Source organism: Heloderma suspectum, chromosome 2 (genome assembly GCF_057233095.1).
Source record: "Heloderma suspectum isolate Gila_16-S chromosome 2, 16-S_ref, whole genome shotgun sequence".
NCBI classification, from domain to species: domain Eukaryota; kingdom Metazoa; phylum Chordata; class Lepidosauria; order Squamata; family Helodermatidae; genus Heloderma; species Heloderma suspectum.
The window spans coordinates 158,995,824-159,022,601 of record NC_139459.1 but is presented as its reverse complement, the minus strand read 5'-3'; the positions used below and the strand labels follow the sequence as shown (position 1 = coordinate 159,022,601).

At 41.8% G+C, this 26,778-nt stretch overlaps 1 protein-coding gene across 3 annotated transcripts in view; it reads right to left on the bottom strand.

The window, feature by feature from the left end:
* Positions 1-5,035: 5,035 nt before the first annotated feature.
* The window catches only part of GSK3B (glycogen synthase kinase 3 beta), a 247,018-nt gene continuing 225,275 nt past the window's right edge, over positions 5,036-26,778 (bottom strand). The window contains exon 11 of one of the 3 annotated variants that reach the window (XM_084835390.1): positions 5,036-5,377. In XM_084835390.1, the coding sequence (XP_084691516.1) occupies positions 5,310-5,377 (68 nt within the window). In that variant the 3' untranslated portion in view covers positions 5,036-5,309. The remainder of the gene's footprint in view (positions 5,378-26,778) is intronic. The other 2 variants (XM_084835391.1, XM_084835389.1) reach the window with 2 other exon arrangements.

Here is a 26,778-nt window from a genome sequence, read left to right as displayed (position 1 = left end):
CAATTTATCTTCCAGAATTTTCTTCCACACAGTCAATAAATTTTATTTGAGTGTTAGTTGCTCAGTTCTTCTTTTGATACAGCCATCTCTCCAGTCCCAGTGTTTCCAAATGTTGGTCAGAGCCTCTGTTTCCCCGTGGCTTCTTTTCCTACCTCTTTATTTGCTGATTTAAAGAAGTATTTTATTCCACTCTCAGGTCTTCCTAATATATTCATTTATGCTATCTAGAATTTTGTTTCCAGGTGTTATTTCCTTTTTAGATAATTTTTCTCAGCTTAAAGTATTTCCTGAGGGCAGAGAGCTCCAAGATTATGTTGCCATTGCCTTCGGCGTCCAAACTCCACCCTTTTCTTTTGCACAAACAAACATCACATTTAATACATACATTATCCAGAATTGAAACCCAGCTCAGAGAGAGTAACATGCCAGTTCATTGGAGGAACAGCCCCACGGGTCATGGTTATGATAAACTCTTCACACCATCACTAAATATTGTGATGGCGGCTTAAATAAGGAAGCCCTTTATAAAAAGTCATAGCATATCCTGCAGGTGAACAGTAAAGCAGTGACATCTACTGTGATATACTACTATGAACATCTACTGTGGAAGGGTTCCTTCCTTTCTCCATCAAGTCAAACGTTATGGTGGAAGACAGAAATTGTTACCTCTTGCAAAAATATCACAGATTAATATAAACCATTAAAGAAAACATACTAATTCCTTGTGTTTTTATTATTATAACAATTCAAACCAACTTTTTGGAGGTGGGGCAGGGGCAGTTCCAGAAAAAATGTGAACAGGAGCAGAAGAAATGTTTAAAGGAGGTGGTGGACAGAAAGGTTTTTGAAATAAGGAACACACGCATTGTAATTTTAAATTTCATGTCCAGGCTAACCTACTTTTTATTTAATGCAAATTACAGTACCAGTTAACTATTTCTGAACCAAGTCACACAGAACAAAATGTATTTACAAAGGAGAAGAAGGGAGGAGGTAAAATAATAAAACATTAAGCATACTTTCCACAAAAAGTTTATATTTAAAAATGAAAAAGTAATCAGTCACAGAGGCATTCAAGTAGTAATAATGTTATACATGTTTTGCTTCTTCTTTGAATCAAGACAGCTTTGCATGTGTATGCAATAGTTTGTATACAACCCACAGTCCATTATATATATATTTTAGATTTCTGCTTTTAAGATGGAAGTGATCACGCTAATTTTGTGCACAAGCCCAAGTGATCTATTAACAACATAGTAACAAACGCAAATTTTACAGGCAAGCATATTATTTATATATATAAATTGTTATTTATATATATAAATTATTCTTCCAGAAAACCAAGAACAAACAACACAAGAAAGGAAGATACGTATCTCAACCTAACCCTTTAGGTACTAATTTTAATGTGCCTTTTCATTTTGCTTTTATTGCCTTGTCACAAAATGAAGCAAGAAATTAGCTCCTGTAGAAATAGTGGGAATTCTAAGGCTCTCTGATGCATGTATCTGAAAAATGTAGGTCCTGGGCTAAACTGTAGGTACTAAACTGTGCTTTTGACCTCTAGTGGCTGAGATTTCTAATGGAGAAAGGTTTATTGATAACAATTCTTAAGAAGCATTACTAATCTGGGGGCATTTCAAATTAACACTAATTACAGACATTCACCATTACCTGGGATATTAATAAAAGGAAGGCTGTTCAAGCATCAGCTAGACGACTTTAGAAAACTCTATGTAAAAAAAAAATCATTTTTCTTTTGCTTAAATACTTCAAAATTAAGGTAACTAGTGTTGATTGAGTTTCAGTCAGGGACACAAAGAATATCATTAATGCCATCTCAGGGACCTGCACAGTTGCAACACAGACAAAGGAGAGACTGAGAGAGCACAGAGTACTTCATTTAAAAACAAGCCACAAAAATAAAATACTGAGTGGACTGTCAGAAACAAAATGCTATCACTGACCTTTGTGTCACCAGAAAAAATGCAGCCTCTGCCTTACTGGAATGAACACAAGATGGTTACAAAAAGATTAAAAAAACAAAACAGCAACCTTTGGTTTGATAAAAAGTTCAGCATTTTGCCATTGAAGAAAATCTCACGTGGAATATAACAAGGTCGAACACACAAGTGGAGAAAGTTTCAAAAGCAAGGCCTTTGGCTGGGCACAAGAAATTAAGGGCAACTTTAAAATGACACTCATAAGAAAGTAAACCTGGGGTTGGGAGGGACAGGGAGGGCAGGCGATAACTTACAACTACAGATTCTTAATATCACAAATTAATATCTGGCCAAAAAAGCTTGCCAGGTTTCTAGATCTGTAAAATACAGAAACAGTGTGTGTGTGTGTGTGTGTGTGTGTGTGTGTGATCCCAATTAGTGCCCCCCCCCCCTTTACTGCTTCTTCTTTACAATGCCCAATTCTGCCTCTGGAGGAACAAAGAGCTCCTAGAAGCTGTTGTCTCCAAGAACTCTTGACAAATGTGCTGGGAAAAGACGAGCCAAATGTAAACCTGCCAGTTAGATACCAAGATGGCAAACATAAAATGAAACCGGTCACTGATATTGTGGAAAACAGAGGGAAACTTTTAAACATCTACAACAAAGCCATGGTTTGAAATGAAAAGCTATGGATGCATTTCCTTTTAATTATGCTACTGACCATGAAATCACTGAAAGAATTCTGGAAGCAAAGGTATTTCCATGTGTGGGACATCTGTCACAAAAAAGAATAAAAGAATCATGGAAGCAAAGGCACTCCAAACTATATAGATATACTATACATTGCTAGAGTTATTGTTACAATAATACAGGCCGGTTATCTACTGTACAGAGTTAGAACTATATGGCTTTAAAAAGCTCGTCTACATTTTGTATGATTATTAAAACAAAATAACTGACCTGAATGGTAACTTTTTGCTCATTAACAGCAGTTCCTGTGTCCACATATTTATATACAAAGGAATAAAACTCAAAATGTTAACAACCAATGTACAAACTTGAATTTGGTGAGGAGCTTTTGTCAGTTTATTTACAAAAATGGTATTGAAACACCTGGATCTAGATTTGTATAAAATTTTGTTTGCAGTCCTGCCATGATCCTTGAGAAAATAAAACTATCAGGATCCCTGTTTTTATACACACACAAACAAATACATTTTTAAAAGAATTAAAACTTTTAATTCTTCTCCCCTGCTAGCTTTAAACTAACAAAAAGTAATGCAAATCCTAGGACCATCTCTCTTCTGAGCTCAAACTGTCCTGTTATCAAGACTGCAAAATTTACTCGTCTCTATGCCATGACCCTGCTTGTTCAAGTGTCTTCTGAGCTCTGATCAATGATGGCCATATGCTCAACATGGAGGACACGCAAGGGCTCATTTTCTGCAGTAAGATCCCATTTCAGGCCCCTCATTCATTACAGGTTCTTTTCTAGTATACTGGAGTATTTGAAGAAGATGGCTTCCACACTCAGGGCTCTTGAAACTATTTTAATAACAACGTACATGAACTTTCTTCCTGGCCATATAGTATTTCAGGCAGGGAACAACTCCATCCCTGACAAGCACCTTCTATCAGATAGAACTTTAACAGGGATTATTTGCCTCCTCTCAATGCCTTCACACCTAAGGAAGCAAATATAAGAACTAGGATCTCCTGATCCTAAGTCCAGTTGCCCTCAAGTGGCAGGATTTGCATACTGCTGGCATTTCTTGGGCCAAATCATGTTCCAAAGATTCACCAACAAAATAAATTCCCACAAGCACCAAGATGACTAAGGTTCATTTGAATGAATGTAAGGCTAGGTGGGCGCATCTCTCAAGCCAGTCACAAGAGCTTGTTTCTGCAGCAGCAGCAGCTGCAGCAGGAGCGTTCCTTCTCATAGCGTTACTAGAACCTTCCAAGGAGTATTGCTTTCACTTCAAAAACAGAGACTTTTTGCCACTACAAAATAACCCAGAACACAGACATTAGAAACAGGCATTTCTACTTCAGTCAGACCAATTACAGATTAAAAACAAAAATAAAAAGCAGCACTGTATCTATGTATATATTTATAATATATATATATATATATATATATGTATGTATGTATGTATGTATATGTAAATGTGCATATACATACACACACACACACACAGCTTTCTGTAAGTCAGCAGGAGCAAGTAAACTGATTTGTCTACTTATTAATGTTCTATGATTGCAACAACAGCAACTGCTGAAGATCAATAAATAAAAATCAGAAAGTTAAATACAAATTCTAGATTTGGATTTAAAATTACTTGCAAAATAATGTGCCAATTTGAAAGCTCTTAATTGCAATGAAAATATTATGTCAATTCACCTGGCATTCTTTTCCTGTCTGCTGCTTCAAGGAAGAAACCAGCTTAGAGTGAAAAAACATAAGATGGATAGGGTGCAGAAGAGCCTTTACACTGGCTTCCAATCTACTTTCTGCATCTGGAACGGTATGAATGCCTTCGCCTTTCTGTTGAAGAATGCAAGTGACTGGCCATAGTCTCTTGTGCTTTACAGATCATTTAATGTTCAACTCCACCAATTTAAGGCTAGGTGAATGACCATCTTTCATTCAAGCCAACAGTCTGTGTGTGTGTATGTACCATACATATCTGCAGAATTCTCCAATGCTAGAATGGAATTTAAGATTAAGATCTGACCCTTCTTGTTCTAAGCTTTATGCACACAGTAATTCCCCCCTCTCCCATAGTTCCCTTTGGCAAGTCAACGTATTTTAGCACCTCACCTTGTCTTTCGTCTCCACCCCAATTAAGGTCTCCAGCATATGATATTCAAGGTGAGCAACTCCTGCTAAGCTCCTGACCAAATTCAAGTTGTGCACTATACCAAAAGTTGAAACTTCACTTAACAATACAAGGCTTTAAAAAAGGAGCTTCAGCAGAATGAGGGTTTTCCTTATTTTTGTTGAGAGAGGCATGAGACAAGATTCCTGATTCTGTGAAGTATACAACAGCAATTGTTTGAAATTAGAAGATTGTCATGGGAAGAAACATTGGTGTGTTCATTTCTCCACTTCCCCTTTTCCCACCCCACCTATTCCCTTGCCCCAAAGAGCCTGCAGAGTGAGCATACAATGAAACTGGTTTGTATTTATATTTTACAAGGTTAAATAAGGACAACAATAATTAAAAAATTGAACACTATAATGAACAAGGTTTTTTTCTTTCTCTTTTTACGTTTTTTCCCCCCCAAATGTGACCAGTGTTGCTGAGCATGACTCAAAATTACTGGCGATTGTTCCTGTACAGGCTGCTGTTTGTGACCAGTTCAGGTGGAGTTGGAGGCTGATGCTGAAGCTACGTTATTGGTCTGAACTCGATCTCCTGCATTAGCATCTGCAAACATCACAAAAGAAAAAAGACACAGGTTACATACTGACAACCTGCAGGTTTGTTGTCAGGCCTCTTGATCCAGCTAGGGCAAGAGGAGTCAGGGAGGCGCCTGAATGCCAGCTAGAAATTCTGTACCCCGGGGGGGGGGGGGGGGCTTTTTGGCATCAGAAGGTGTAGTTCACTTGATGTTTTTCCAACTACAGGTGGACCTGTTAGACAAGTCATCGGGAGAGCAGTTACAAGGTCTGATGCCAAGCATAGGTTTTATACATCATGCTGTGCTATGGCTGAAGGGCAATCCAACAAAAATAGCAGCAGCCATCTCTGCCCCTTATCTCATGTGCATTTTGTGATGTATTCCAGGCAGTATGGAAAGGTGAGAGAAGGCATGTTACAACAATGATGCCTGCCTGTATCTAGAGCATTTCCTCCTATAAAGCACATTGGAGTACCTGTAAGTTAATCTTGTATTTTACTAAGCATGTGAGGTTTAGACCTCACAGAACTACATCTTTTAGAATTTATTGCAGTTAATTTATGAACAGACGTTAAGAATCTGGCCTTTATCATAATAAGCTGGAGGCTGAGAGGTGACACTATGCAATTCTACAAATACAAGGAGAGCATAATAGGGCCAGACTAGAGCTCACCATACTCCTTCCCCTGTAAGCATGAATTTCTTCCAACTCCTTCACCTTGGATTCAGCGTTGTGTGGAACTGTTATACATAATACTGAATGTGGGCAGAGTGGTTTGGGGAAAATCCATGCCCGTGAGGGGAAAGAAATGTGCAATCTTGTGACCTGTTCCCAATCCCTATACCTTAGGTAATTTTGGCTTGGCAGCAGGCCTAGATGAGAGTAAACTAGAGCACAGACAAAGTTTTAAACAGTAGGTTGAGAAAGAAAAGGTTATACTGTGGAGATACCAAAAAGGAAAAAGCAGAAAGCCTTGGCAATTGTTAGATGCATCACATACCAAGCAAGTAACAAAGAAAAGGAAGATGATAAACATTGTCAAGAAAAAAAAAAAACATGGTGAGTTTCCTGAGCTGCTGCTAGCATCACAGTAACAAAATAATTGTGTGGGAAAGCAGTTGCCCAGCATGTACTCTCAAAATCTCCTCTCAAGGGGAGGGGCTACAAAGGCCACCTCCCTGGCCTGAGCTGCAGAATAGGTGTGGGGAACATATGGTCCTCCAGATGCTGTTGGGACTGCAACTCCCATCAGCCCTAGCCAGCATGGTGAGGGATGATGGGAGTTGCAGTCCAGCAACATCTGGAGAGCCACACATTTCCCATCCCTGCTACAGAATGTTCCCCAGCTTGGCTCATCTGTGGGGCTATACAGGGGCCATGAAGAAGAATGACAAGGTTTCATGCCTCAAGGTGACAACACCGCCAATAACAACAACAACAAAAGAACAGCGGTAAACACTGCAATACCAAAACTTAGTAATTCCAGCAAAGTTTGTTGGGATTGGGGGTGGAAATGAATGCCAAACACTCATGAACTCTCTTCACAGAAGTCCTGCAGGCAACAAAATTCTAATGCAGCCGAGATTTTAAATCTGAGCTGGAGAAGTCTTCCCAGCTTTCCTTCCCTCCTCAGTTCCCTTTGCCTTTCAGCAAAATTCATGGCTCTTCTTCCTGCTGGAAGAGGGAAGGAGGGAGAGAGGCCCCAGTGCAATGGCAATACCTTTTGGGAAAGCTTCTAACTGCTAGCACAGCTTGCAAAGTACCTACTATATGCTTGGTTTTTCTTTGCTAAACAACAGTGACAAGAAGGGGATATGGTTTTGGTATGCTATGGGTATTATACAAAGAAAAACCAAGCACATAATGTGTACTGTGCAATCTCTGCTAGCAGCTAGAAGGGAAAAAGCTCCCAGGGACTGCTGGGAAATGAAGCTTTCTGAAAAGGTACTGCTATTGCAGTTGCCTTTGGGAGAAATATCGTATCCACCAGACTTTGAGGCAACTCTCCCTCCTTTCCTCTTCCACCCGCAAGGAGAGCCATTGCCACCAGCGCACCAGCCAGAAGGTGAGTTCTGCTGAAAGGGAAGGGGAATATGTAACAGTATGTAACAATAATTAAGTGAACGTATGTAAGTAATTGACAATCATGTTAAAGACCAAGTAATAAGTAGGAAGAAGTCTATAAATGCAGAATTTACTGATCAAGCCATATTCCATTACCAAGTATAAATTATCGTCGTCTTATATTCTCATTCTCAGATAAAAACATAAGGAGACCCATGGTGGATCTGACCAGAGGCCTATCTAGTTCAGCATTCTGTTCCCACTGCGGCCAACCAGATACCCACAGAACACCAAAAAGCAGAATATGAGCACAATAGCACCTTCCCCCACTAAGATCCCACAGCAGCTGGTATTCAGAGGCATGCTGCCTCTTGATATTGGAGCTAATACATTGCCAATATGACTAGTAACCACTGACAGGCCTTATCCTCCATGAATGTGTCTAATCCCCCTTTAAATCTGTCCAAACTAGTGGACATCCATAGTTTAGGGTGCAATCCCATGCTGGCTGGAAAAGGCTGGGAGTTTTAGGACTTTTTTCTGTCTAATCTTGCATAGAAGTAATTGCACCTTTAATTATGTACAGTATGAAAAATCATTTGCTTATAAATTAATCTATAATTGTGCTTGTAATTGTTATAATATATATAATTATATAGTGTTATAACACTGTTCTATAATTAATATATATAATTATATTAATCTATAATTGTGGAAAATTATTTCTATACTCCAGGAAATAAAGCCAGACTGCTCACTTGAGGGAATGATATTAAAGGCAAAACTGAAGTACTTTGGCCACATAATGAGAAGACAGGAGACCCTGCAGAAGATGCTGATGTCAGGGAAAGTGGAAGGCCAAAGGAAAAGGGGCCGACCAAGGGCAAGGTCGATGGATGATATTCTGGAGGTGACGGACTCGACCTTGGGGGAGCTGGGGGTGGCGATGGCTGACAGGAAGCTCTGGCGTGGGCTGGTCCATGAAGTCATGAAGAGTTGGAAGCGACTGACCGAATAAGCAACAACAAAAATAACTGTGCCAACACTGCAGTACAATTGTATGCCTGAATGTGAAGCCTATCTCTGGCCCATTTTGGCAAGATACATTATTCAGAGGCTTCTCTATGGCACGTCAAAGGTGCAAATAAGGAAGAAAATGCATGCTGTCCCTATTTAAACAACAGGGATCATTTGGAGCATATAATTTTAAGGCCTGGAATCAAGGGCTTAGAGTTCTGTCATATTAAATGCTTCATGGTAAGGCCACTCCTGTCCAAGACAGTCAGGTTGCTTACCTGTAACTGTAGTTCTTCAAGTGGTCATCTGTGCATTTACACATATGGGCTCTGTGCCTGTGCGGAGACTCGTTTGGGAAACTTCCAAGCTAGAGTTTTTTGGCGGGAACCCCTCCCCCACCACCTGTGGCATATACAGCGTGGGTTCCTGCCTTCCCCTCAGTTCCTTGAGACCGCAAGAGTCCTGGACTGAGGAGAACACCTTGGTACCAACAGACTGTTGACACCGAAGTCGGGACGGTGGGAGGGCTGTGTGAATGCACAGATGACCACTCGAAGAACTATAGTTACAAGTAAGCAACCTGACTTTGTTCTTCATGGTCTCTGTGCATCACACATATGGGCGAGTAACAAGCTAACTTACCAGAGGTGGGTCGGTGTCTCAATGCAGTACCGACGAAAGCACAGCCCTGCCAAAGGCACAGTCCGCTCGAGCTCAAACGTCCAATTTGTAGTGCTTTATGAAAGTAGAAGGCTTAGACCAGATAGCCACCTTACATAAGTCTACAAGAGGGACACCACTTGTAAAAGCCGTGGAAGTTGACACTCCCCTCATTGAGTGAGCCCAAATTCGGGTTGGTAAGTCCTTCCTGGAGACTTTGTACGCCAGTTGGATGGTGTGTACTATGCAGGAGGCCAGTCTCTGAGAGGAGACTGGAGAGCCCTTGTTGTGTCCTCCGTAGCAGAGGAAGAGCTGTTGTGAGTTGTGGAAAGGCTCTGTCTGAGACCTATAAAAAGCCAGGGCTCTCCGGACATCTAGAGTGTGCAGCCGCCTTTCCAAATTGGAAGTTGGAGATGGAAAGAAGGCAGGGACGACAATTGGCTGATTCACATGGAAGTCCGTGGCCACCTTTGGAAGGAATGCTAAGTCCGGCCAAAGGACTTTTCCTTGTGAAAAATGGTATAAGGCAAGTCTATTTGTAACGCAGAGAGTTCACTTGCTCTCCTCGATGTTGTAATGGCTACCAAGAAGGCAACCTTCCAAGACAACAGCCTCAAGTCCATGGTAGCGAGCGGTTCAAAAGGCACTGATGTGAGGCTGTTGAGCACCAGGGTCAGGTCCCATTGAGGAACAGAGTCTCTCATGCGCGGAGCCGAGTTTCTGAGTCCCCACAAGAACTATTTGCATAAAGGGTGGATGAAGATGGAGCACCGGTCGATGTTGCCCTGCACTGCAGAAATCACCGAAGCACACACTCTGATGAAGGAGCACTTCAGGCCTTTGCTGTAGAGGTGCTGGAGGATATCGATCAGATGACAGTTATTAGGATTACAATTGGTGTCGGTCACAAACTGAACAAAGGAAGCCCATTTGACTGAGTACGAGCGGCGTGTGGATGGTTTTCTCGCCGCATCCAGTACGGTCTACACTGTCGGCGGGATCAGTGGAGAGTGGTGTGTGAAGGTTGGATCCTCCACACTGTGAGGTTCAGGGTGTGGAGATCGGGATGGAGGATCTGACCTCGGTCCTGGGAAATGAGGTTGTCTATCAGCAGGAGCGGCAAGCAAGGTCCATGCGCTAGGTTCTGTAGTGTTGTGAACCAGGGCTGCCTGGGCCACCAGGGGGCTATTAGGATGCAGTTCGTGGCTTCCTGTTTGATTTTGGAGATCACCCTCGTGAGTAGTGGGAACGGGGGGGAAAGATAGAATAGGCGGTCCATTCATTGTAGGAAAAAGGCATCGCCTAGTGACCCGTGGCCAATTCCAGCTCAGGAGCAGAACCGTCCACAGGCTGTGTTCACTGGAGTCACAAAGAGATCGATCTCTGGTTGGCCCCACTGGTTGAAAATTAGTTGCAGAACTGTCTTGGCCAACTGCCATTCGTGGGAGCACCGAAGAAGGCCGTTGAGAGAGTCTGCCAACAGGATGTCTTGTCTTGCGATATGGAGAGTGGTCAAGCGGATGTCCTTGGCAATGACCCAGTTGTCAAGGTGTAGAGTGTGAGAGAGAAGACAGGAGGAGTGCGTTCCGCCCTGTTTGTTTAGGTACCAGAGAACTGTGGTGTCATCTGTGAGGATCTGGATGTGTCGACGTCGGAGGTACGGTTCGAAGGCGTGGAGAGCTTTCCAAACTGCCATCAACTCCAAGAAATTTATGTGGTACAGTCTTTCTTTGGAGGACTAGAGACCCTGAGCTTGCAGGGGGCCGCAATGTGCTTCCCAACCTAGGAGGGAGGCGTCCGTGGTCAGAACCCTGGATGGAGGAGTGGGAAGGAAAGGCATCCCCTGGGTCAAGTGCCTGGAGTCCATCCACCACTTCAGGCTGAGAGCAACCTCCTCCGGTACCAGGAGTGTGACAAAAAGGGGGTTGCAGGTCAGATCGAAGGTCTGGATGAACCAGTTTTGTAGTGGCCTAATCCGTAGTCGGGCCTATTCCACGACCGAAACTGTCTCTGCCGTGTGGCCAAGTAGGGCATTGGATGTCACATGCCGTGACCCGGCAAGCGATTAATATCGAAGTGGCTTGCGTGACAAGATTTGTGATATGGTTCATCGGAAGGTATGCCTGGCCCATTCTGGAATTGAGGATGGCCCCTATGAATTGAACCATTTGTGTGGGGGTCAAATGAGACTTTTCCTTGTTGATCCGTAGTCCCAGTCCCTGAAGAAGGTTTAACACGTCCACAATAGTGCGCAACAAGGCTTCTGGAGAGGAGTCCACTAGTAGCCAATTGTTGTGATATGGGTAGATCTCCACTCCCTTGAGGCGGAGGTAAGCGCAGACCACAGCCATGCACTTGGTGAATAACTGAACAGTAGAATGTTGAACTGGAAAAGTTCTTCTCCGATCGCAAAGCGGAGGAATTTTCTGTGTGGGTGTTCTATGGCTACATGGAAGTACACATCCTTGAGGTCAATCGTGGTGAACCAAGAGCCCTTCCGAAGGAGTGGGAGAATTGTGGCTAGGGTTGTCATCCTGAACCTCTTGGGGGTGATAAACTTGTTCAGGTCTCGAAGGTCTAGAATGGGCCAGAGGCCTCCGTCCCGTTTTGGTACCGTGAAGTACCTGGAGAAGAACCCCTCCATACCGGGGTTTGGAAGAATGCACTGGATGGTGCCCTTTCGTAGGAGAGATTGGGTTTCTTTGTGAAGGACCTCCGAAGCTGGGGTGGTCCAGACTGGGCCCGGAGGCGGGAGATTGTTGAATTCTATTTTGTATCTGCGACGGACAATAGTGAGCACCCAGTTGTCGGATGTCACTCTCGTCCAGGCCAAATAAAATTTGTTCAGAAGGTCTCCGAAGGGAGGTTGGCAAAGGTTGGTACAGAAGGGAGATGAGTTGAAGTCAAAGACGATGTTTAGAGAATCCCTTGCCCTTCGCCTTTTGTTGGAACCTGGGGAGAGAGTAGTTTTTTTCGTTGTTGTTGTTGTTGTTAAGGGTATCTGGGTGTCCGGTCCCCAGATTGCTGAGGTACGTAGATGTGGTGTCGGTACCAGCAGCATTGACAGTATGGAGCATATTGCTTTTTTTGTTGCTGGAACTGGCCGATGCCCATCTTATGAGCGGTCATTCTGGCTTTCTGTACAATCTGCTTGTCCGTTTTTGCATTGAATAAACTCACTGCTGAAGGGTAGATTTTCTATCCGTGAGCGAGTTTCAGGGGTTAGGCCTGCAGAGCAGAGCCCATCATGCCTTTGGCATTGCAGTCCACCTGATGACTGGCGGTATTGATCTGCTGACGAGACAGTTTGGATGCCTCTGCATGAAACATCCTGGCTAAGTTGCATAGATCCTCAGGGAGGTACATGATAAGGGAATCCATTTTCTCCCAGAGGAAGAGTTGATACCTGGCCATCATCGCCCGGTAGTTGGAGATTCTAAGTCCCAATGCTGCTGAAGAGTAAAGGCGACGTCCAACGAGATTGAGTTTATGGCCCTCCTTATCCACAGGCGAGACATGTGTTTTCTGCGAGTGACCCTGAGCAGACTCCACTATCATGGAGTTCGGTTTAGGATGTGAGAAGAGGAAAGACGTGTCCATCTCTTGAACCCAGTACATCGATTCTAGCCTCATGGATGTCAGGGTCAAGGATGAAGGCGCTTTCCATGTCTGCTGGACTGTACTCAGCAGGGCTGGAAAAAAGAGGATGGCCACCGGGGTGGACAGGTCTGTCGAGACAGCATCAAATACTTAATTGTGGAGTTGTTGTGGAGGTTGTTGTACCTTGATGACCAACAATTGAGCCTTCTAAGCACCTGCTCAGAGAAATGGCCCATGTCTTCAGAAGGTGAGGCTCTATCCCGTGTCCCAACGACATTGCCTGGTGATGAGGTCGATGGGGGAATGGAGGATTAGGAGGAGGAGTCTGATTGGTAGTCCTCCCCAGATTCCTGTGAGTGGGCAGGGCATAGTGCCACATCAGGTGCATGAGGTGGAATTGGAAGTGGTGGGGCTTGATGGTCCTGACTGGGTTGTTGTAGTGCTAAGGACGTAGAGCGCCTCGGTACTGGAGGAGGAGGGCAGAAGACGTCCTGAGTGTCAAAACCGGAGCGTTGTCCAGGCTGAAAGGGAGCGATGGAGAAGTAGCTCCTAAGTAATGGGATCAATCAAGGACGAGGTCACGGTCCCTCCAGAGCCTCCAGTCTGTATCTGAGTGCTGTCAGTGGGGAGAAGATGCCGAGGCTGAGAAATGGTCCCAATCTCGGGATGGAGAACGTGAGCGATTGCGCTGGCCAACGATGCTGATGGTATCGATCTGGAGATCGGTATCGAGGAGGCTGTCAAGGTGAAAACGCAGGTAGATACCGAGGTGTCTGGCTGTCACAGCGATGCGGTGTTGGAGACCTGGATCTCTGTTCTGGGGCTATTAGACCTGGATGGGGTGGTGGGGTTGTCGTGTCCCTCAATTCACCCTCTGAGACCGTGGAGGTCAGGTCCAGAGTAACAATGTGCATGGGGGGCATGACATGAATCAGAGAATCAAGTAGAGGAGGAGGTGGTGGTAGGTCCCACTCCTTTTCCTGTTGTTTGGAGGATTTCTTTTTCCTCTTCTTTCCCGGTGTGTCCGCCGCCGGTTTAGGACGTTTCACCCGTTTTGAGAGCTTTTTTGCCGCCGATATGGCCAGGCTCCTTCCTGGAGTGGGTGGATCTACTCTAACTGGCTCAGTGCTTAGTGGGGGAGAAGAGCGAATCACAGGAGCCGCCTCTGCACTTGTGGAGGGGGCCACGATGGGCTGGTCCCTGGGAGTTTGGGCCTTGGGCATGTCAACCGCCTGAAGGGCCCGTTCCCACAGGATCACTTTTAGTCGATCGGCTCTATTCTTGCGAGCCTGCTTCGATAGCGATTGGCAGTGGTGGCAAGATTCAACTTGTAGGCTTCTCCCAAGCAAATAAGACACAAAGAGTGGCTGTCTGAAGAGGGCACCTTACTGCCACAAAGTGTGCACCTTCTGAACTGAGGCTTTGGGGCCATACGCTGATGGGGAAAAAAATGTGTCGCCGCTGAGGCGGACGATGCTCTCCAACACTGTTGACAATTGACGCTCTCTCTCTCGCTCTTTCTCATTATAAGATAAAGAAGAAGAATAAGGTAAAGGAAGAAAAGCGGTTTTAGATAAGATAGAAATGCAGCGTGACAGAACGTTGAAAAGTTCCCCACCAAGTAACGCTAAGGTGGTCGAAAAGGAACTGAGGGGAAGGCAGGAACCCACGCTACATATGCCACAGGTGGTGGGGGAGGGGTTCCCGCCAAAAAACTCTGCAGCTTGGAAGTTTCCAGAACGAGCCTCTGCACAGGTGCAGAGCCCATATGTGGGATGCACAGAGACCACGAAGAAAAGAACTCCAGGCTGTCACTTTTGAAAAGCTACTTATTTGGCCAGTCAGCTTTAGGCCATGTAGTAAACTATTAAAAAGTACTCAGAAAACAAATTTCATGGAAAACCTCTGGGAACTACATAAGCACGGCATTTTTGATACGGAATAACTCCCCAGATCTTGGGTTAATAGTTTTCCACAATATTTCCTACAGTTTTTTTGGTAGGACACATTTGAAGGAATAGACCTAAAACTGAATTTAGTACCCAGTTGGTGCAAGAGGTTGGGGCTATAACCTTCACAAAATATTACTCAATTTGGGCTCCAGAGGGTTCAAAATGACTAGAAGAGATCCACAAGGTATGGAAATAATTTGTGAGAGCATCACAGAAATGATGCAGAATAGATGGTACATAATGTGCTTGGAACAAATCTTGTTTTTCAGATTTCGCTTGAGGAATAAACAGTTTCTAGAGCCCCAAGGTCTGGTCTTTCAACTACGTATTATAAAGCAACATTTTTTCCATTTGGACTGATATTAAAAACCATGCAACAAACAGACAAAGTACTATTGGGGTATAATTGCTAGGGCAAAACATCACACACTCCTCCTTTTCTACCAGGGGTAATATTTACAGTACCTATCTGCTATATGTATCCTCCATTTCCAGTCTATGTAAAGTAGTTGAACAGTCAATACATGGACATCCCAGAATAATTTCTTTAAGAATAATGACAACTACACGTTTATTTCATGGGAAAATCATATTTGTCAGCATTAAAGAAAATGTATATACCCCAAACTAATTAAAACAAAATTAACATGTCCAACTGTCTAATAGGATAGTTATCAATGCTTTTTCCGTGATTCATATCCAGGGAATTATTTATTTTAAAAGCTTTTACCCTGCCTTTTTTTTTTTTTACAAACACAGTTTGTGTTTATAGTAACATAAAACTTCTCAAATGATAAGCAACATATCATAAAATCGTGTTTCAAAAGGTCAGGAAAATACTCAGCTAAATGTCTTCCATATTTTAACCAAATGTTGAAAATAGCAGGGCCTGATGGATTTCACCAGGAAGAGCATTTCACAAGGTGGGAGTGCCCACAGGAAAAGGCCCACTCCTAGTAGTTGCCTGTCATACTCATAAGACTGAGGAATTAGGAGTAAGGCCTCAAATGCTGAACTAAGTATGTGTAGTAAACTTATTCAGGAAGGTGGTCCTTATGATACCCACATGGGTGTCAGTGGGAATCTTCCCAGGGGGTGGAGGCGAAAGCTGTACAGTTGTGTATGATTGTAATTTGCACACAAAGCATGCATTGGTGCAACACAACTGTGTATTTTGTTGTGTGTCTGTACATGCTTTGTTGCTTTATAGTCATATTCCATCCTGGGAATTTGGCAGCACTAATGCAGAAGAGTATTTCAGTCAAGCTCAAAATATATATATATATATATATATATATATAAACAAACAAACTAAGAACAAGAGGGGAAAAGCAGATGCACAAACACAGAGCAGCAGTCTTAAGAATGTCATATTGGATATTTTATAGCATCACGTCCTTATCATAACACAACTTCACACAAGTTGTCCTAGAATGATTTCCCTCATCTTCGAAGCATTAGTGAACACTCTAGTAGTGCGATCTGTGAAGAGTGTTTTTGGCAGGAGGAGGAAAAATGGGTATGGTTGATCAGGGTTTAGGTTTCTACAGGAGCCTGGATTACTCACTTTACATTTCACATTATCATCAGCCACTTTTTACATCAATATAATATATTTGCATGGCTTGAGTTTTGAACTGCAGGAATGGTCTTTTGGAATTGGATTTGTTTTTTTCCTTCCTGGGACTGCACGTCTTTGGGTAGCTGCACATTCTGTATATGTAAAAAAGCCAAAAGTAGCCATGTTGGTCCATGAAAAAAAAATCCAAAATCCACAGTTGGGCAATACTTTTATTGGGCCCAACCAAAATTCCACAAAATTGTGCAAGCTTTTGAATTCTCCAGAATATCAGGCTAGGTGGTACAAAAAGAAGGGGACAGGGGAAGAAACACAATCCAAAATTTTGGCCAGGTATTATGGTCATGAGGTCGGCAGTCTTATTTATTTATTTAAAACATTTCTATACCACCCAATAGTTGAAGCTCTTCGACTGTCAGTTCACTCCTCTTTTTGGAGGAGTGAGATATACTTTAAATAATAAATAAATAAAATGAGAGATTTCATGTTTGAATGGAATGGAACCAGAACATGATTTTCTACCACTTGAGCAGAGACATTGCACTAAGGGTTCCATCCCCTCCAACCACTAGGTAATACTCACAATTTGGACTCAACTGACTTTTTTACCTAGTGTACCACCTTAAAATTAATCTACAGCTTTGTCGATGTAAGAAATATCATGTTTCCCTGCACTTCTGCTTTATGCTGTCTCAGGAACCGATGTGTTTTGCCAAAGGCAAGAGGCAGATTAGTTACAGCCAGCCTTTGTACTCTCAGAAATGGAGTTCAGCCATTGCTTCACCTTCCCAAAAGGGGAGGTGCCACAGCTCGGTGGCAGAGCACATGCTTTGCATGCAGAGGCCTGTGATTCAATCCCTGGTGTCTCTGGAAAAATTACATGAAAACTTGGAAAGCTACTGGCAGCCAGCATCAGTAACAGTAGGCTTAGATGGACCAATGGTCTGACTTAGTATATGGCAGCTTTTTATATTCCTAGGTGTAATCTGATACCTGCAATACCTACCACTGACTCATTCATTCATTCAAAATGTCCATTTTGAGACTGGGTCTATCTTAACTGCAGACATGGCCATAACACCTGGTCAAATTTCTGGACTTTGTTTCTTCCCCCAGGAAGGTTTTCTTGCAAGATCTACTTTGTTTTTCCCTAGAACTCCAAGATCCACCAATTGGAGGCTGATGCGGAAGACAAACACTTAGAATTAAAGGACTCTGAACCCCCGGAACTAGTACCAGGGGGACTGAGCAGAGCTCACAGTCCTTCAACACAAACATACTCTCCTGGTGACCCAAGCTTTCATTTCAGTGGTATAATTTGGGGAAGGGGGAATTCATTGTGCTTTTGTTACTGCTAAGCTACTGGTTGTCAGAAATCCTTGCTGACCTACTGCAAATTGACCAAAGATCTGCCAGTAGATCAAGATCTACCCAAAATTTTCAAATTTGAAAGTTTGCACAACTGTGTGGAAAACTGGTGGGTCCTAATAAAAGCATTGCCCAAATGTGGACTTTGTGCATTGCTACACATTTTAAAAGCCTGACAGCATCAAAGAACAAGGCCATCATTTCTGGTAGATTTAGTGATTGAGCAGCGACAAGGCCTGGGCACCAGGTCTATCAAAATAAGTAGACATAACCTCTTAGAAACGTGTATTCCAAATCTACCTCTCTGTTGTGTCTCAATAGGTAGACCTGGTGTCCAGATGTCTTTCCATCTACAGCTGAAACCCTCAATATAAATTGTCCCACTGAAACTTTTTCATATATTTCCTGAACAATGGGGGCAAATCTGACCTCTAAGGTAATTTACAACTAGAGAGAGTATTGAAGAGTAAATTTTAGAGTAAATTTTACACTGCTTCATTTATCTCTTTTTATCCTTTTATCTCTTTATCTCACTGTATATACTGCATGCTTTCTCTTTTTTTTAGCCTATAAAGGGAATGTCTTTAAAATATTCCCAAATAAGGTCTTTCTTATGATCAACACCCATGACTGCTTGAAGTTAACAGCACGATCCTATACATCCCTCTTCAGTAATAAGTTCCACTGAGTTCAATGGGGCTTACTCCCAGGCAAGTAGGTATAGGACTGCAACCTTAGTATGGGAATATAGGAAGGACAATTCTAGACAATTTTGTCATCTCTTTTTCTTTCCTTTCTGCTTCACTCTGTCTCTTGGCCCAGCCTTGCTCTCACAAAAAACGAAGTAGGAAACAAAAACGAAGTGCTCATGACTGGAAGAGCTAAGCAAGGTTTTATAGTTACTGGGCAGAATAATTTTTTTTATCCACCCTACTATATTGTCCTTCTTATTAAACTATGTTTGCTTGGTCCAACTCCACCACCACATAAGCACAGAACAACAGCAATCCTATCTAGCCTGTGTCTTTGCAGAAGTGGTAGTCAGAGAAACCGAAAAGTTTCAGACGAAGCAAGAGCTGGTAGTTAGGCTGGACAGAGCCATTTTCATAAAATGTGAAATGAATGCCCAGCAACTTCAATTTTTTATAAGACTGTAAATGTAGGTCTAGCATGTTTATGATGAGATTTAATCGTAGCTATGTTATTTTTAAGAGAGAGAAAGAGGTTTAGTATTTCATTTATTATTTTTTAAAAATAAAATAGATTTAAATTTTAAAAATCTGATCTAAATAAAAACTTTTTTAAGCATTAATTTTATTCACCCTGGTTAATAGGTGGTGGTGGTGGGAGTTGTTACCTGCTTAGCCTGCAGTCTCTTCTAGGTTCTGTTCTGTAGGCAACACTGATTGTAGGCAACCTTCACAACAGGGTTAAAAGAGAGAGGGAGAGGCCCGACCCAGGCCTCCTGCAAGGAAGATAGGTTGCTACCTGAGACTGTGGTTCTTTGAGTGGTCAATTATGCATTCACACATATGCACTCCGTGCCTGTGCAGAGCCTCGATTTGGGAAGCTTTTATAGCTGAGGGGTGCTGGCAGGAACACCTCCCCTGCCATCCTAGTGCGCATGTCCCTTGCGCGTTCCTGCTTATTCCCTCAGTTCCTTGAGACCGACATTGCAGCCTCGTAACCAAGAGAAATTTATACAAAAAATACCTTCGGTACTCAACATTAAACTCAAGTATGACACGGAAGAGGGGATGGCAGGTGGGTTGTGTGAATGCATAGATGACCACTCGAAGAACCATAGTCACAAGTAGCAGCCTGTCTTTCTTCTTCATGGTCTCTATGCATCACACATATGGGTGAGTAGCAAGGTAACGTACAACAGAGGTGGGTCGGTGTCCTTCTACAATATAGAGGAGAGGACGGCATGACCCCTAACGTCCAGTCTATAATGTTTTATAAAGATGGATGGTGTCAACCAGGTTGCAGCACGACACAGTTCAAGGATGGCAATACCCCTGTCAAATGTGACCAATGTCACGAGTAGAGCAAACTCAGACTGGGGCAGACAGTTCGAGCCCAGCCAGTTCATACAACAGCTCTACAGTCTTAACAACCCAAGACGTGAAGTGCTGAGTTGAGAGGGGTTGGCCCTTGTGCTTGCCACCGTAGCAGACAAAGAGGCGGGGTGCCAGTCGAAATTGTTCAGTCCTCAACTTATAATAAGCCAGGGCATGATGAATGTCAAGTGTACGCAGAGTCTTCTGTTCGGAGATGGTGTTGTGATCGGTTTTTCACTGCATCTCTCCCGAGTATCAGCTTTAAAAAAACCCCTCTTTGAGACTGCCACATTATCTGGGTATTTGCTACTAACCTCGTTCAAAGCTTTTGTTTTTGTTTTCTACATTTATATCTGCTTCTTGTGCTTTGAGCGGCGAGAGGGGCCATGGCTACACCAAAAGGGAAGAAAAGCTTAGGAACACCACCTATGCCACCATTGGCCTCCCCTGCAAAGGTTTCTAAAGATGCAACTGAGGGAGAAGAGCTGCTTGCTTTGATAAAAAAATATTTCTTTGCAGTTGTCCTTTCAGTCAAAGCAGCTTCAACGGCTGAAATCAGTTCAGGATTCCATCAATACTCTTCAAGGGTCTGTAGATTTGACAGACGTTTGTCTTTAATAGATGGAGTCAAACGTTGATGCACTTCAAGACCGGATTGCTGCTCACAAAACTGCAATAGATGCCTCTCACAAGTTTATTATCTGCTCGAATTTCTTAATTAGAAGTCCTCACTTGGAGCGCTAATCTGCGTATTCTTGGCCTGAGAGAGTTGGCATCAGACCTTCGTCTTGCTGAGTTTATGGATAAATTTCTGCATGAGTTATTGGCACTGCCTTCTGATTTTCCACTTAATATTGAGCATGCTTATCACGTTTCTGGTTATTGTTCAGTTTCTAGGGGCCTCCCCTAAAGAATATCTGCTGCGTACAGCCAGGCACAGAGAAGAGCTTTGATGGGGGCCAGCCAATGATAAGACTATGTTTTTCCCTGATTATACGAAAGAAATCGCTGAAAGAAAAAGACAGTTTACCAAGGCGAGAAATCTCGCAAAGCAAATCAATTGCTTTGATATAAAACATCCTGCAACAGTTTGCATTTTTTCTGAAGGTCAGATGAAGACGTTTTTAAGTTCTGATACTGCAGAATCATTTCTCACTGGCATCAAAATTAAAACCAAAGATCTGTCTTCCTCAGCCCCTTGAATCTTCAGCTAGTTTTTTGGGGAGCAAGCCAGTATCTCCATGTCTTGTTTTGGTTTTGCACTGGCATTTTCTGATAGTAAGTCTGGGCAACAGGCTAGACTTCACTGCATCGCATTCTATTGCTTCTTCCTTTTTTTCTTTCTTTTCTCTTTTTGTATTCCCCCCACCCTTTTTTCTCCCTTGCATACTTGTAACCACGCATATATAACTTGTGTTTGTGTGGGCGAATATTTACATATGTTTATTAAACATAGGTTATATGTAGTTATCACATTAAACATAGTTTTATAAGGATATATATCCAGAAAAAATATTACCTTAAAAAGCCATTTGGTTTTATTCTTATTCTTTCTTGCTGGTTAAGTCTGTTTGTAATCTTGCTTTGTGTATGCATTTAATATGTGGGAGGGGCCTAACTGAGTACTGCGTGCACATCAGTCCAAACGGAAGGCAAAAGCTTGTATTTTTTGTTTTTGTTTAGGGTTTGGGGGGGGCTGATTAGATTTTTTGGCATTAGATAAAAGCTTCAACCACAAATTGGATTATTTGATTTTTATCAGGAGGCGGGTGGTATTTTCAATTATTGTTTCTACCTTTGAGTAATTTCAATTTTTTCTCAGTTTCTATATAATAAAAATTACTCTGATGACGTTTGAAATGGTTAGTCCTAAATGTAAACTAAGGATATATTTGTTATACTACTTACACTATACTAATTTAGTTATTTTTTGCAAATCTATCAAGTTGTGTGTGGGTGGAGGGGCAAAACATTTCCTTTTGCTTTTTCAATGCTTAAAGTGACTTTATGGAACATCGAGAGCCTGCAAAATGTAAATAAGCAGAAAAGAGTTCTTTCTAAGTTAAAAGAACGTAACGTTGATATGGCTTTTTTTTTTTTTTTAACAAGAAACCCATCTGATGGCTGTAGATGGACATATGTTGCAAAAGGACTGGGTTGGTGAGATTTATGTTACAGATACTTCAACACAGTGTAAAGGGGTTGAGATTTTAATTCATAACTTTCTATTTCAGTTCAATGGGTGATTCTTGACACTGAGGGGCATTTTTGATCCTGGTTGGGAACTATACGGATAAATTAATTGCTATGATCAATGAATATGGCCTAATATTGATTCTCCGGTTATGTTTCATGATTGTTTTGCTAAACTGGTTGATATTGCTTATGATTATTTGATTGTTGGTGGGGACTTTAATGAAGTCTTAGATCCTTTGTTGGATAGGAGTACACGTCCTCCTAAAACTCAATCTGCTGTGAGACTGGCACTCCAGGCTTACATGATGGAATATGGTTTAACTGACGCTTGGAGAATTTTACATCCTGCTGACTGAGAGTATACTTTTATTTTACAATTCACCATAATTGTTTTAGAGTAGATTATTTTTTTGGTCTCTACATCTTTGGTATGTCAAATAAAACACTAAGATTGACACATTGGGAGTGTCAGATCATGCCCCAGTATGTTTTGAACTTCAGTTTTCTGACACCCCTAGGGCCCCTGCTTTGGCACCTTAACTCTTCTTAATGATGAGAAGTTTAAAACTCAGATGCTGGCTGAACTGACAGAGTATTTTAATACTAATGAGGGTATGGTGGGTTCGTGCGCCACTGAGTGGGAGGTCAGTAAAGCTTTTATAAGGAGTTGAATTATATTGCCTGAATACCAAGGCTAAAGTATGTTCTAAGAATAACATTATCCGACGATTGACAAACTATACATGGGGAACCCAGCCAGCTATGTTACGAGCATCAGCTATGGCTTTGAGTGTCTCTGCTGCTGAATATGCAGCACCAGTATGGAAAGCATCAGCACATGCGAAGCAAGTAGATTGCTGTGAATGAGGCAATGCGCATAGTGACAGGATGCCTCAAACTGACACCCGTTAATAAACTATATTCTCTTGTTGGCATTGCTCCACCTAAGATTAGAAGGGTAGTAGAAGCAGATGCCGAAAGAACTAAGCAAGAGACTGACTCTTGTCACCCTTTGAGTGGATATATTCCCCCAATTCGTCGACTTAGATCTAGAAAGAGCTTTATGTCAAGAACTAATATCCTAGAGAGAACCAAATAACAGAATTCGATAAATAAATGGAGGAATGAGCGTACCGACTCGAGTATTTTAACGAAGGAAGAAATGGCCGCTGGAAATACTCTCCCTCATATAGTTTGGAGGACAATGAATAAGATGAGGGTGGGGGTACCAAGGTGTAAGATGAATTTATTTAAGTGGGGGTTGATGCTTGACGACAATACATTATGTGAATGTGGAGAAACCCAAGACCCAGCCCATCTGATGGTGTGTCGATTACTGCTGGAGTCTTGTACTGTTGACGATCTACAGCAAGGTAATGACAAAGCTGTGGCGGTGGCTACATTTTGGCAGAGCAAAGTTTGATCTGGACACGAAATAAATAAAAACCAAAATTAAAAAAAAAACCTCAACAGATGTTTTTAAATAAGAAGTTGAAATCTCTTATAACTCAGTTTGCCATGTCCCCTACTGTATAACTTTATCAAGAGCTGCAGAATGCTAAGCATGAGTTGAATAATATTCTTTCACAGCAGGTAGAATTTGCTCTGACATGTTTACGACAGTATACTGGGAAAATGGTGAACGTCCTAGTATGATCCTTGCACATTGTCTTAAACAGCATCAACATCAAAATGTCATTTCAGCTACTGAAGATGAGAGTGATGAAGTACATACTTCTATAGAAATAAATTCACAATTTTTAGTTTTATTCTGATCTTTACAGCACTGGTAGCAAGATATCTGAGCAAAATATGGAAGATTATTTTCTCAGATTGATCTTCCATGCTTAGATTCTTCACAATGACAGCTTCTTTTGGCTCCTTTTAATTTGGAGGAAATTATGAATGCAACTATGAATATAAACACTGGGAAATCACCCGGTCCAGATGGATTCCCAATTGTGTGGTATAAAACATTCTCCAGCCTTTTTGCTCCAAAGCTGTACTGCTGATATAACCATATTTTTGAGGAGGGCTCCCTTTCTTCATTGTTAAACAATGTTTATATTACCATGATTCCTAAGCCTGCCAAGGAACATACCTATTGTGCTAACTATAGACCTATATAGACCTAATTAACGTAGATAACAGCAATTCTGGCCGATAGACTGCAACGAATTATTACCGCATTGGTTAGACCAGACCAAGTGGGATTTATTTAAAAATTGACAGGGGGCACATATTCTTAGATTAGTTGTTTATCTAGTTGCTTTAAATTCTGAAAGAACTGACCAGGCAGCCATCATTTCCTTGGATGCAGAAAAGGCCTTTGACAAAAAACATTGGAAATTTATTTTTATTACATTGACTAATTCCAGTTTTCCTATAGAATTTTTGAAATGGGTTAAAATTTTATACATGGCTCCAAGACTAATCTAATGATTAATGGTTTATTTTCGGCACTTTTTTTTGTACATCGGCGAGGCACCAGACAAAGTTGTCCACTTTCCCCGTTGTTATTCGATTTATGCTTCGAACCCCTGGAGTGTGCCATTGGACAAAATAGTAGTATTCACGGATTTGTGCATTCTGGCTTAGAATTTAAAATTAGCCTTTATGATGATGATCTTTTGCTGTTTATTTCGCTGTTTATTTTGAAACTCCAGTCGTCGGTTCCAGCTTTGATGAAGCTGATTAATACTTTCAGTGATTTGTCTGGCTATTCAATTAATTGGTCAAAGTCAGAAATAATGCCGATTGGAGATAGGGTATACTCTAGTGTATTAGCCAATTGGCAATTTCGACAGGGCAAAGAGTTTATTACTTACTTGGGAATAATTATCCCTAGAGATATATCTCAAATGATTAAGTGAAATTTAAATAAGTTGATCAATGATTATATCATTATATCCCAAGATATATCCCAAGATATATATCTTATATCCCAAGATATAGATAGATGGCCAACTTTAAAGCTGAGTTTATGGGGTAAAGTTAATATACTTAAGATGAATACTATACTTCAAATTGTTTACGTTATACGTGGGATCCCCTTACTTGTACCTGGCAAATATTTCCCAGAACTTAATGCTTTGTTTTGTAAATTCTTTTGGGGTTCCTTTCCACCAAGAATATCTTTGAAAAGGATGCACCTTCCAATTAAAGAAGGTGTGTTTGGCTTTCTGGATCTTGCTACATACCTTCCAGCTTAGTTGCTGACCTATACTAAATTTTGGTCTTTTCCACTCAGATTTGATTTTCCACCTTGGTTGGTTTTGGAATCTTCCTGTCTGGAGCCTCTCCAAATGCATAGCATTAGGTTCTCGGCATAGTAAGGTGGACAGAGCTCCTCCTACAATGCAGTTGGAGATGTGTGGCATATAATGTCACGCCAATTACAGTTGGACCCATTTTCCCATGCCAAATTGACTTTATGGGGAAATCCAGATCTAAGAGTAGGAAAGAAAACATTTCTGTGATGGACCTGGACAGATAAAATGATCTGGATCAATTGTTGGGTGTTAATTATGAGTTTTTGCTCATTTTTCAACTTTGTGAGATAAATTTGATCTGCTTGCTATAGCTGAATGGCAGTATTTGCAACTGAAACACTTGTTCGTATCTAGATTCGGCCCTGCTGCTTTTACTGCCTCAGAGTCTCCTTTGCTATTGGAAATGCTTACTGAAGCTGACCAGGTATATTGACCCACAATTCATGTTTATAAATACATATTATCAGTGAATAAATAGGATACACAGGGTCTACAGCAGGAATGCAACAGGGAATTGAACTGTCCTATTTTTTCTAATCAATGGACTGCCATTTTGGTGTCTTTATCTGATATCTCTATAGACCTCTGGTTACATCTTATTCAGCAAAAAATGTTGTTTCTGGTTTACTGTATGCCACAATGTCTCTTTAACAAAGGTTTGTCAAACTTGGCGAATTGTTTGAATTGTAATGCAGTTAATGCTTCTTTTATTCATATGTTTTGGAAATGCCCAATAGTTGCTTCCTTTTGGGAGGAAGTTATCATACGGATAAACTTTGTATTGGAAAGCTCTTTAATATTTGTACATGTTCTCTTAAACTATTTACCTGCTTTTTGGAATGTAACACACAGTCAGTGTAAGTGTATTTTTCACGCCCACTTGGCTGCTAAAAGACTGATACTACAATACTGGAAGGATGAAAGCTCACCGCCTATAATGCAATGGACTGAAGACTTAACAACACTAGCAACATTTGAAAGAGTGGTATATAGGCGTCACTTGCGAATGGACTTACATTTGGATATCTGGTCTGCTTTCACTGAAGTTTGTGTGTACTCTATTTTTTTCTTCATTAGAATGTTGTAATATTTGAAACTGAGGACTTTAAAGCATGTTGTTATACTTCTATTTTTTTGTTTTGTTGAAACTCACAATAAAAAATTGATTTAAAAAAAAGTGTATGCAGAGTTGACTCCAAGGGTGTCAAAGGAAAAGCAAAGACAGCAGGCAAAACAATGTCCTGATTTAAATGAAACTTAGACATTAGGTAAAAAAGCAGGGTCAGGTCTGAGCACCAATTCATCTCAGTGAAAAGTGCGATAAGGCTGGTCTACTCTGGGCTCACAAAGCTCACTGGCACGGCGTGCAAATGTAATGGCCACCGGAAATGCCCCCTTCCACGATAGGAGATGGAGGTTTGTAGTCGCTAGCGGTTCAAAAGGCTTTGGTGGAAGTGCCTTAAGCAGCACAGAAAGGCTCCAGCTCGTTACTATTGTATGGACCGGCGGCACCAGATTTTTGATCCCTTTCAGAAATCTTTTTTGCTGTCAGATGTGAGAACATGGAAAATCCCACAACAGGAAAATGGAATGCAGATACAGCGGAGAGGTAAGCTCTGAGAGATGACATTTTGAATGTTTTCACAAAAAAGGAA